A 12,739-nucleotide genomic window follows, 5' to 3' on the forward strand; every position below is an offset into this window, starting at 1 on the left:
AATATCACTAAGAATCGTCTTTTCCTGAATCTTACCTACTTTTTGTGTCGTTCACCTGGGTGTGCAACGTGAGTCGGCACAGATTCGGGTCTGGGCACGCTGTGCTCGGGCTTAGAATCAAAATATCAAACGGCTCAAGTTGAAGATTCTCCCGCTCCGTTCCGTGGAGCCCCTAGGACAACATTCGATTTGACCAGAAAGGAGCACCGTGGGCGGGGGGGGGGGGAATAGAACATCTCAGTAGGTAAATGATGAGTTGAAATGGCAGGAGCGCTGCCGGAAGAGTCTAAATTTATTACATGACAGGGCCTGAATTGCAAGGATCACATGGATGGACGAAGCATCGACTGGAAGTGAATCTGGTGACGACCAATTCCCATCGGGAGACGCTATGTCTACGTTCTTTACTTCAGATAATGAAATGGTCGCTCTTATGTGTCCGATGTTCACCCGGTCTTAGACCCCCTTCCTTTTAAAGCTTATTAAAAATTGTTTTCGATCCATCCCATCATTTTCTCGTTCATGTGAACCGACTTTGTGGCCAAGCGCACAGCAGCCTTTTAATCATGTCGACAAACGAGCCTTCACCTGCTGTGGCAGTGGAAATGCCGCCCCTTGATGTAAAAAAAGCTGAGGACCGCTTGGCACATTATCATCCGGAGCATCACCATTTTTACGAGGCGAAGTCGCATTTGGGCAAGCGCATCTTCACTATTGTGATTGCTGGCACGGGTTTTCTGGCCGACTCCTACGACCTCTTCGTTATCAATATCGGTGAGTATTTTTTAAAGACAAGTCTTACCGTTTGCAAAAGCGGCCAACCTTCTTGATTTTTTTCCATTTTCTGAAGCAGAGTCAATATTCACTATAGCACGTTTGCATTCAAGTTTAGAATCCGCCATTATCACTGTCTTTGGTATCAGCATCTGTCCTTGAAGTACATTCCTCGAAGCCATTACAATGTTGAAGGCAGTAAATGAAGCTTTCTAATGACTTTTTTTTTCCCTGTCTGCCACCCGAACATTAGCCTTGCTAATGATGAAACAAAACAAGAACTATGGAGTCCTTACCCCAGACCTCCAGTCTCTAGTCTCGCTGATGGCTATTGTTGGCGCTTTATGCGGCCAACTCTTCTTCGGCATCCTTGGTGATCAATTCGGCCGGAAAACCACATTCATCACCACTGCAGTATTGACAATTGTCGGCACAATTCTTCAAGCCTGTGCGCAGCCCACGCAATTTTTGGGCATGAATATCTGGCAGCAGCTCATGCTTTTCCGTTTTATCATGGGCATGGGGGTGGGCGGGGAGTACCCCATGGCCTCCACCATCACCGCCGAGTCCTCAGCCCCGGGCGAGCGTGGACGTAACTTAGCGGCAGTCTTCTCTATGCAAGGTGTCGGGCGAGTTCTGTGTGCGCTTATGCTCCTGGTCGCAGCTTTTACGATCGAAGACACGAACTGGCAATGGCGCTTTGCAATTTTAATGGGGGCGGTGCCCATGATGGCCGCGGTTTGCTTCCGTTGGCTTCCTGAGACCGAGGCCTTCGAGAAAGAGGTCAAGCTTAAACAGCCTGCATTAGGACAGCGATTCCGAAATATTTGGGTCGTCGTATGGGCCAACCGGGTCAAACTGTTGGGTACGGCGGGCTCCTGGTTCATCCTGGACGTGTTGTTCTACGGCAACTCCTTGTTCTCGGCGGACGTGACGCGGGCCATGGGCACAGAAAACACCCTGGAGGGAAAGACGGTTCAGAACTTAATCATCCAACTCATGGCCATGCCGGGGTACATCTTGGCCGTCATATTCTTGGACCGCATCGGGAGGAAACGCCTGCAGCTGATCGGATTCGGTGGCGAGGCAATCATCTTTGCAGCCATGGCGATTTTCCAACAGCAGTTTAAGGGACTCCCAGCCCTCTTTGTCTTCATGTACGCCCTCACCTTCTTCTTCGATGATTTTGGCCCCAACACCACCACTTTCGTCATTCCCGCCGAGATTTTTCCCACTGAGGCCCGTGCCACCTGCCACGGTATCTCAGCTGCTTTTGGGAAGGCAGGCGCAGCGATTGGCGCGGCGGCTTTCCTTAAGGTGGCCAATATGTTCTGCCCTGGAGACAACTGCCACAACACCGAGGACCCTGCGCTTCTGGACAAGGGGATCCGTGTTGTCTTCATCTGCTGCACCGTGCTGGCCGTCATTGGGTTCTTGTGGACCTGGGCCCTGGTGGACGAGACGCCGCATGCCTCCTTGAGCAGGACTGAGTCCAGATACGATGTCGAACCAGAGAAGGAGGGGGAAGTGGAGGCGCTGACATCAAGGGTGCAGAAAGCCCGTGGAGGGGCCTCGAGCGATGGAAGGCTCGGACAGACTTCTTACCGTTACAAGGGAGCTGTCATACCCTAACATCACACATGTGTATGGTGAAAGGCCTCGCCGACCTTGACAGATGTCTAGTTTTTCCATGATCCATTTTTGATGACAGCACTTTCCATCGGTCTATATGTGTCGGCCTGTGGAGGACAGTCATTATGTCAACAATTCGACAGAAATTATTGGGGGTATTAAGGTCATTTTTCTCTGGCGAAATGATTACATGCCAGAGAAAATAGATATGGGGTGGACTGAGAAGCGAGATGTCTATGCGTCTCGACGAATTAGCTCTCGTTTGAATATTTACAGGTATCCAGCCTTGCTGCGTTCACGAAACGGTGCCAATATGTGGCGATGTCAAATCATGCAGTGAGTTAGAACGACAGGAGACTAAAAGTAGAAGGCCTGGATGAAATGCGAAATTTCAATATCCCCTATGACACCTTCAATGAGTGAATGAAAATGAGTGAATGAAAAAATGATTTACAGTAGCGGTCCAAAAGAAGAAGGAACAAGCTACAGCTAGCGACAACTCGCGCTTTCAACCCGTCTAGGTTATGTGCTCAATATTTGATTCCACAATCTGCGTGCGATGCCTTTGATAATCTTATCCTTCTCCCACACAAACGAAGCTCTCATCCGAGCCTCAAGCTCGTCCCCCCTGAATGACCTGCGACCCTCCCTTTCCCAGGGCACCGCCTTCTCCATCAAAGCAACCCAGTCGTCCGGGCAGAAACGCGCCCCCATATCCACATTCTCAACACCCTTCCCTCGCTCCTTTCCCGTCTCTCCTTGCCTGCCTTCCCACTGCCTCTTCCCCTCCACCCCCGTCTGCGCCCTCTCCTGACCCTGACCGTCTCCTACTTCCTATCTCTTCCCTCTCTCCTTCCCTATTTCGCCGCTTTTGATTCCTCTCCCCCCACGCCCGCCCCCGCGGCTGTCCTGCGAGCGTAGTAGGTGTTGAGCTCGTTCTTGGTGATCTTCTTCAGGAGATCGCGGGGGAAGATTCGGAGGAGGGACCAGGCCAGGTCCAGGGACTCGAAGACGGTGCGGTTGGCCGTTGACCCCTGGTTGATGTACTTCCCTTCAAACTTGTCCACAAACTGCAGGTACAGATGGTCCTCGAGCGATAGTGCCTCCTCTCCCACCACGGCCTTCATCGCGGCCACGTCCTTGCCCAGGGCGTAATTGGCGTACAGCTGGTTCGAAACCGAGCCGTGGTCGTTGCGGGTCATCCCCTCCCCGATGGCCGACTTCATCAAGCGCGAGAGCGAGGGGAGGACGTTGATGGGCGGGAAGATTTCTCGGTTGTGGAGCGCCCGGTCCAGGTAGATCTGGCCCTCGGTGATGTAGCCCGTCAGGTCGGGGATGGGGTGGGTGATGTCGTCGTTGGGCATGGTCAGGATGGGGAGCTGGGTGATGGAGCCGTTCTTGCCCACGATGCGGCCGGCGCGCTCGTAGATGGTAGAGAGATCTGTGTACATGTAGCCGGGGTAGCCACGCCGCCCGGGCACTTCCTCTCGCGCCGCCGACACCTCTCGGAGGGCGTCGCAGTAGGAGGACATGTCTGTGAGGATGATGAGCACGTGCATCTCGCGCTCGTAGGCCAAATACTCCGCCGTGGTCAGGGCCAGACGGGGGGTGATAATGCGCTCGATGGTCGGGTCGTTCGCCAAGTTCAAAAAGAGGACAGAGCGCTGCATCGCCCCCGATTCCTCGAAGGAGGTGCGGAAGAAGCGAGCCGTCTCCATGTTCACACCCATGGCGCCGAACACCACCGTGAAATTGTCGTCGTGCGAGTCTAGCGAGTCCTTAAGCTTAACCAACGAGGCTTGGCGGGCGATTTGCGCGGCAACCTCGTTGTGGGGAAGGCCGGCGGCGGAGAAAATCGGGATCTTCTGCCCCCGCGCCACGGAGTTCATCACGTCGATGGCGGAAATGCCCGTCTGAATCATGGCACGCGGGTAGTCACGGCAGGAAGGGTTGATCGGCTGCCCGTTGATGTCCAGGTACTGCTCTGGAAGGACAGGGGGGGCGCCGTCGATGACCTTGCCAGAACCGTTGAAGGAGCGGCCTAGGACCTCTTCAGAAACAGCGGTGCGCAGCACATCCCCCGTGAACTCCGCCGTCGTATGCCGGTTGTCGATGCCCGACGTTCCCTCGAAGACTTGCACCACGGCCTTCTTCCCCGCCACCTCTAGCACCTGTCCCTGGCGCTTTTCCCCATTACCCAGGGTCAAGTTCACGATCTCCGCGAATTTAGGCAACTTCACATTGTCCAGGATGACCAGGGGACCGTTCACGCCCTGGATAGTCGAGTACTGCGCGCGAGGAGAATAGAATTCAATGGGTTTCCATGGTGACTGGGGCTCGGAGCGGTCACGCGCCGTAAATATGTTCTCACGGACGCGTCGCAACAACAAACTACGAATTGGATCGAAATATCACATCGCTTCAAACACAGCCTGCGGGCACGTGAAAAAACACAACGCTGGTCCTTCGTTTACACTCTTCCTCCAAGACGACCTCGAAGCACACATGATTTCCCGTTCCCTCGTGCACGGTCCTGCGCGACCTCCAGCGCCAAGGGCTTTCCACTTGGTTCCCAAGGGTGAGACGCGCTTCTCCGTTTGTTAACATTTCAAAGGCCCAAGCTACATACCTGAATCCGCGGGTTAAGGCTGTAGCTCTTGACAACGTCGCCCGTGGAAAGAGGAGCCATCGTGCTGCTTTCCTTATAATTGCCTGATGTCCACGCAGAGGTGTGTATGAAGGCATGTGAGTTGTCGGGCGGGGTTAAGAAGAGAGGCCCTCTCATGCGCAGCCAAGGAATCCGGTGGACGAGACCACGCGTCGAAACAAAAGGCCACCCGGACTTGTCATGCATAGGATCCCAGCCTCCCAGAGACGGTGCGGACCGCACCAACGTGCCAAGCATGAAGTTAGGACGGGGGGAATCTTTCTCAGACGGGCGTCGGCTTGGGCGCCTCAACTCGCTCGCTGCTTCCGCGCTGGTCAGGCACGAGAAATAGCTTGGGCGAGTTTTTGGGGGGATCAAGAAGGTAAAGGACCAATGCGGCGCAAAGGTTTCGAGAGCACTTAGAGCGAGTGACATGGAAGGCATCTCGGCTGCCCGGGAGTCATTTTCTGTTGCCATGTTTGTTTCCTCCCCACCCTAAGACTGTAACCTCCTACTGCATGTGCTTCCCTGAACCCCGTTATATATTTCGTTTGGCCCTTGCATGCCCTTTTTATGACAGTCTTTCGCACCGAAAAGTTTCCCGTACGTAGACTGATGGCGTGTTGTTCTTTCCCCTTGCTTTCTTCCACAGGAAAGGCGGGCATATGGACGGCCTCCGCAAGGAGTTTGAGAAGGCTCTGCCACCTTCACCGCTCCTTCGGACGTGCAAGAGATGCCACACGCAGTTTGACCCTAAACACAATGACAAGCGGGCCTGCCGCTACCACCCTCATTCCTATTCTGGAGAGACAGCCCAACGTTGGCTGCCTCCTGGCGAGAATAATGGGGAGGGCCGCAAGGTTGTCCATCATTGGTGGTGTTGTTCTTCCGAGAACGTGGATGCTCCAGGCTGTGAGACGCAGCCCCATGAGAGCTACGACTGATCACGCAATCAAAAAGACTGGAAGGAGGCTTCGTTGGCGGCCATGTCATGCATATAGACTGTACATTATGCGTTGCGCTTCGACTTGATAGGAAGAGGAGAAGGCACCCCGCTCTATGGAAGACACACGATGAAAGCAGGGAAAAAGGATTATTCCGATTGTTTTGAGGGACTTCCAGCTTTTTTTCACATTGTTGGATAGAGCCCTCAAAAAGGGAAAGAAATCTTTGCAATCTGGTGGCTTCTTGTCGTAGAGTCTGGCGGTTCCTGCTATACCAATATCGTTTGCGAATCACGCATGCTGACATTTCTTTATTTTTACACGTATACATTGCCGTTCGTTTCCGAAGGAGCCAGTCGAATCCCTCCCACGGCGACCTGATGCTTTCTCTACTCTGTGTGCTGGCTTAGCCTCTCGGGCAAGGCCCGTGTATTGCGGGTGATGACCCTTGTACGGAGCCTTACTCATCCACCGCCCTCTCGTCTACAGCCTTGCAGTCCGCCAGAAAGAAGAGAGGGAGTAGAGCATGAACAGGCCGTGCGGGAGATTGCATGGGCCGACAGCCCCCTTTCGTATCCCTCCAGGCAGTCCCCGTCATTCCCGTCGAGACACCTGCCTCCCGTCCTTGCCTGCTTCCCTCATCCGCGTAGGCCCTGCCTTCAATTCCACCTCCCGCCGGCGGCCACCAAACTACGACTCAGGGCCTCACTCTTTCGCGTCGCTCTCGCGGCCCCATCCCCACTCCCACACCGCTCCCAGCCTCGCAGGGCCTGCCAAGCACCGCCTCGCTCAAAGAGAAGGTGCGGGACTCGGACTCAAAACGTGTCCAGACATCCAAGTACCACTCCTGCCTCCTTCCTCCCGATCCTTGTTCTCTCAGTAGCTCCCTTGCAGGGGGCCCATGCTGGCCTGTTGCACCGCCATTGCCACCATCCCCCTCGCCACTTCCGTGCACTGGACCGGTCCGTCGATCGTCACAACCCTGTTCTGTGTCCCGGGCGCGAACTCGCCCCGTTTGCTGATGCTGATGCGCGCCCCAGAGTCGGACTGGATCTTTTTGAGCGTGACGCCCGACCGGCCGAGGATGGAGCCGATCAGCTTGTCGGGAACTTGGAGGGTCAGCACGGCTGTGGCGGCGTCCTGTGCTGCCTGCATCGCTAGGAAGGCAGGGGCCATGTGCTGGTAGGAAGGAGGGGCATGCCCCGTGTAAAGGAGATGCTGCGGCATGAGGGACGGAGAGGAGTGCCCAGACGGCGGACCGCTGCCGTGGTGCCGAGGAGGAGCCTGCCTGGCGCTGTGGAGGGCGCTAGGGTGCGTGGGGGGGGAAGGGGGCGAGGCGGGGGGTGGGGCGGCCCGCGAGTCCGGGGGGGGGTGCATGTAGGAGAGGGGGTGGGAAGCAGACAGGGGCGCTGACAGCGGGATTGGGGCGGGGCCGTGCGAGTGGAGCTGGCTCTGCCTGGCTTGACTATGCCCCAGCCCCTGGGACCGAGACAGGTGGCCTCGCTGGCCCTCGCTCCCACTCAGGCTCAAGTTGAGGGCGTGCCCACGGGTGCTGGCCGGGCCTTGGGGGGAGAAGAGCATCTGGGTGTCTGCGAACGACTGGGTCTGGTAGGTGGGGAGGTCGAAGGCGGGATGCATGGAGTGGACGGCTGCCCCAGTGCGGGAGTAGGAGGTGGTCATGTTCTGGTAGCGCGCGAGCTCGGGCTCCTCGTTCAGTTTCTCCAAGAGGCGGGCCACCCCTCGCAGAACGCCTGGGAGGGCCCCCGCAATGGTCACGACCCTCTCGCCTGTGACCATCCCGCTGGCCTCGTCCTTTGCCGCAAGCTGGATGCGAGTCCCGGTCTCCTCGTTGAGCGCTTTGATGGTGCTCCCGGCACGGCCAATCACGAGCCCGCCCGCCGCCTTGGCGATCAGGAGCTTGACCGAGGCGGATGCGCGGCCCACGCCCTCCCCCGGCGCCTCGCTCCCATGACTGTTGCTCTCGTCGCCATCGCTAAAGGAATCTGCGGAGGTCGGCAACGAGGGAGAGGGAGAGGAAGGGGAGGGCGGCGAAGAGGCCCCGGGCACTTCCTTTGCCGGCACTGGCCGCCCTGAGCCTCCCGCCCCGAGCCCGTCTCTTGTCCCCGCTTCTCTGTAGGCTTCTTTTGAAGAAACGTCCTCTACGCCTCCCTCTTCTCCTGCCCGTAGGGACACCGCCCTCACGGCCGCAGCAGCCGACCGGGCCTCGGCGCTGGCATGCAGATGCTTGATGACTCGGAGAGTGGCGGTGACGCACGTCTCCGCCTCCCCCGATATGAGAACCACGCGGTCCTGTGTCCCGGGAAAGTAGTCTTGGTTCTGGGAGAGCTTGATTCGGGCCCCGGTCTCCTCCTGGAGCACGTTGATGGTGCCCCCCCCCTTGCCAAGCAGGCAGCCTGCCAGTCCCGCCGACACCAGCAGCTTCACGGCGCTCGGCACGTCCGTTGCCCCCCCCCTGTGGCCGCTGGCGCCGGGCAGCATCCCGTGGTCATGAGCCGGGGAGGAATGTATGCTAATGTTGGCGAGGGAGGAATGTAGAAGATTGTCGCTCAATGCGGGTGGACGACTCTTGCCTGAGGCAGTGGGGGCAGCGACCGCCGCGGAGGAGGGAGACTTGACGGCCTCTTCATCGTTTTCACCTTGGTGTAGTTCACTTCCGAAGGCGAGGCTCGCGTTGGAACCCCCTCTGTGGGTGTCAAATTCGCTGTCGGCCTCCGGGTTGTCTCCTGGTGCTCCTCTGCCGTTGCGACTTGTCTCTGTGGGCGTATCGCCTCCTTCTGCACGAAAGACTGCGGCCCCAGGATTGATGGGGGGGATGTGAGGAAGATACGAAAGGAAATGAACAATTTTTGAAAGGAGAGCAGCCCAAATGCCGCGCAAACTCCGGGGAGGGCTTGAAAGAGTGTGCTTGCAAACCGGTGCTCGCAATCATCTACCTACCTGGAGGAGCGTGATTCATGCTAGTCTCTGCGCTAGTTGGTTCCGCCATTGAAGTTATCTATGAAAGTGTGGAAATCATCCAATATATGAAGTATGGAGCATTTTCAGGCTGGCCGACATGGAAGTAACACAAGTACCGGCTGATGGCATCGCCGGCATTCCTGGTCATAGAAGACATCCTTGAGCGTATCGGAAGCACACCTGCCTGCGTTACACCAAGGTTCTTCGGTTCTCGGCGCATGTCAAGCACTCAAGATTGTCGCCTCCGCAGTAACCTACCTTGACGAGCGCAGCAGCAAGTGATAGCGTCGAGACTTTATCCCAGTACTCCTGCTCGGCCTTCCGGCTTTACAGCCCCCCGTGCCAAAAAGTCCGTCCACCGAGCGGTTTTCTGAAATCCACGTGCAGCCCTGTGGTGTAGATGAGGACTAGATTAAGCCTAGGGTGACGACGATCAGGAAGGGGACAGAGCAAAGCCGGCAGGCCGGGAGACATTTTGGGGATCCCCCTGGAGAAGCAGGACATGCCGAATCCGTAACTCTTGGCGATGGTCGCCGTTAGACAGGAAAAGGTTTGAGCGGTCTCATGTACCCATCTTGCGGAGTCGGCTTGCATGTGTAGCTCTTCTGGTGTCAGAGCAATTTCGAAATCCGAAATAAAACGCACCTAGAACTAGTAGCTCCTGGGCCGAGACGACCAAAAAAATTGAGCCGATGCACATCACAATTTAATGTGATCAGTATTATTGGGAAATACAAAACTATAAGTGGCATTTTCACAATGGTGTCGAGCAGGCTGGATGACTCTTTTTTCTTTCGCACTCGTGTTCTATCGTAGCAGGAGTTGATTTTTCACATGCTTCCTGTGTGGAGCCTGCTTGACGGCGTTCTTCAGGGATATACAACAAATTCATCATCCCGTGAAATTGGGCAGCGATTAGACACGTGTCCAGCGATCTCTTAGCCTTCTTCATCTCAAAGTTGTAGCTTGGCATCTTAAACCGTACAGGCTCCGGAGGCTGTTATTCAAGGGGTACTTCCCTTCTCCCATGCCCGACGTCATCGGGCGTCGGGTTGTCAATCATCTATCTTACTGTCATACCGTTCATTCTCATGATACTCAGAGTCTGGGGACCCTGGAGGGGAAACCAAGATTCAAGATCATTCACCAACCGTCCCTGGTCCCGCCTCACTGACCACTCTGCTGATGGGACGGTTGCTGGGGCTTCTTTTTCTGCAACAACAAAGCCGGGTCCGCCATGTCGAATTGAAAGGTCAGCATGTCATGGGCGAACTGCGCGCCGAAGTAGCCGGTGAAGAGGCCGTGGGCGGGGTCGTGAACGAGCTGGTACTCGTCGTAGGCACGGTGTCTCGACACCACTCGTTCCTCCACCTCTGCATCCGGCACGCATCCGCGGGAGCGCCGGACCGTGTCCGAATAAACGGTGAGATACTCCATGAAGGCCGGGAACAGGGTGGACTGGACTTGACTCGACTCCTTCAAGCGCCCGAAGAGCATGTGCTCTGAGAACCAGCGCGTGTCCTCGTAGTATCGGTTGCTCATGGCCTCATTCAGAGCCGGGTATTTCGCCTTGATGGGGCCAAGCTGGTTGATGAAGCGTTGCTTGTATGCCGCCTCCTGGGAGAGCGGCTGGAAATCAACCACGGCCAGCATCTTGTGCCCCGCGAAGAGCAACAGGTCGATGCCGAGGATGGGGGCGTCCGTGTCGAAACGGGGGTACCACACAGAATTGAACACCTGTAGACCCTTGCCACCATCCATGTACGTGAAGCGGATCTTTCGAAAGTCCTCCGTCTCCACACAGAAACTTCCTGTAGGGATGGAGGAAGGGAAGGATGAAAACGTGGGGAGTGTGTGAGGGAGGAGGGTGCGGATCTAGCAGGAGGATAAAAAAAGATGTACCAGGCTCGGATGGATCGAAGCGACAGAGATAAGGTACGCCCCACGCTACAAAGAACCATGGAGCACACCTTGTCTCCCTAACTACCTCCGTCCATCCATTCTCAGTCCCATAATTAAAGCTCTCCTTACCCATCTGCGATGCCTTCTTCGCCGCACGAGTGTACGCCACATTCTCTGGAACGGGAAGCTGACGGACGAAGCCGCCCTGTGCCTCCAAATGCCGCATCTGCGCTTCTAAGAAAGGCATGTAGAGCAGGGTTTCCGGGCCATCGCCCGTGATTGATCGGGTCCAAGGCAGACTTTGGAAATAGGAGGGAGGAAGAAGGGTCTCCGCAGCAACAGCGTGCGCGACGACAGGGGGATGGGGAGGATCAGCGGTAGCCGGCGGGCTGCTGCCGCCCGAGGTAGTCAGGGGCTCTCGAGGTTGTACCTGTAATATTTTAGGGACGGAAGTCGAAATACGGTCACGGTGTCACATTTTATAGAGACAATGGAAAAGGAAGGAGACTAGTGGGCGCACGACACGCAGGGGGGAAGATTCTTATTCTTCTAAAAAGCTGTCCCGGCACATCGTGACAAATGACTTCGCAGCAACACGATAAGGGAATGTGCTATAGTGCACCTCCAAAAACCACATGGTCGTCTAAAGCCTTTACGCCGCAGATGCAACGTACCGTTGATTTCCGGACTAGCTGCGAATTTAATGCAGCCCCTGTTCTTTTTCTTAGGACCGCAGTCGCCCTGGACGACGTCGGAATCAAAAAAGATTCGACAACAATTGCATAAATACATAGGAGGATAGCTAGTACGGGACATCGATGTCGCCGGAAGAGGCCTCCGCTTGCCTGTGAAGGCTTGGACCACCCCATTGCCGTGTTAAAGCAGTTCAAAGGAGGTCAGTCGCAGGCGGTTTATCACCACACCTTACTCGGACAAGAGACCCGAGAAGAACTTTTCCGAATGTATCTCTACGCCGAGCGTGCCATGCTTGACTGCGTCGTATGCTTTTCTTGTTCGTTCTTTTGGCCAAAATAGTAGTGAATGTGTCAACGCCAAAGCCACCTCGCACCGGTGAGCCCTCACTGCACAACCGTCTGTTTAGGAGGGACAAGAAGACTTTGAGTTACCATATCAAGGATTCAAGACTGCAAGATACCATACTGCTGAGTCGGCCACGTGATTATCAATAGAAAAGTGTGTTCAAACGCAGTACTTGTCTGTTTTACGACGTCTGGGTTCCTGCTGATCTGGTCTCCTACGGCGTGCACGGCAACTGGGGGGAAGATTGCAGAAGCAACTTCCTCCCTGCGGTCTTTCCGGTCATCCTCCCCCTCCTCTCAGCGCCCGCCGGGCCGCAAAAGTGGCTTTGTATTCCGTAACTATGCAAACCTTACGGAAGGACAGGAAGAGTACGTGTTTTTCAATGTGATTTGTGAAGCTTGGGAGCATGGCGATCTTTGAATCTGGATCATGGAAAGAATGCCTCGAAGGACAATGACGATTTTGTGTACGGTACGTTCCGAGTAGACGCCCTACATGGCCATGCCTGTGGTTTCTTCACTGTTATCGAGGGGGTCACCATGGAAAAATACACCTTACTGAGGAAATTAAACCTTTATGAAAAAGGTAAAAAAAATGAAATGACTTTCATTTGGAATACAAAGTATTTCTTTATGGGACGTGCCTCATCTCCATGTCCTCTAGTAGATAGCATCTCTGTCAGTAACTTCATTTATCCATCTGCCTGTCCCCACCTTCCGCGTTGTTTCTGTCCACAAGTGCCCGCAAACTTACCTCCTCCTCAGATTGTCCGAATTTAAGTGAATTCTTGCCTCCATACTCTACGGGAAGGACATCTGGG

General features: G+C 55.4%; 1 protein-coding gene across 1 annotated transcript; it reads right to left on the bottom strand.

Moving 5' to 3' along the window:
* Nucleotides 1-7,442: 7,442 nt before the first annotated feature.
* NGA_2028110 (rna-binding protein nova-2) lies at nt 7,443-8,178 on the bottom strand (the record flags this gene model as incomplete). Its single annotated transcript, XM_005855980.1, has 1 exon — nt 7,443-8,178. A coding segment is annotated over one exon (736 nt), but the record flags the coding sequence as incomplete, so codon positions are not given.
* Nucleotides 8,179-12,739: the final 4,561 nt, after the last annotated feature.

The sequence above is a fragment of the Nannochloropsis gaditana genome (genome assembly GCF_000240725.1).
Source record: "Nannochloropsis gaditana CCMP526 unplaced genomic scaffold scaffold063, whole genome shotgun sequence".
Lineage (NCBI taxonomy): Eukaryota > Eustigmatophyceae > Eustigmatales > Monodopsidaceae > Microchloropsis > Microchloropsis gaditana.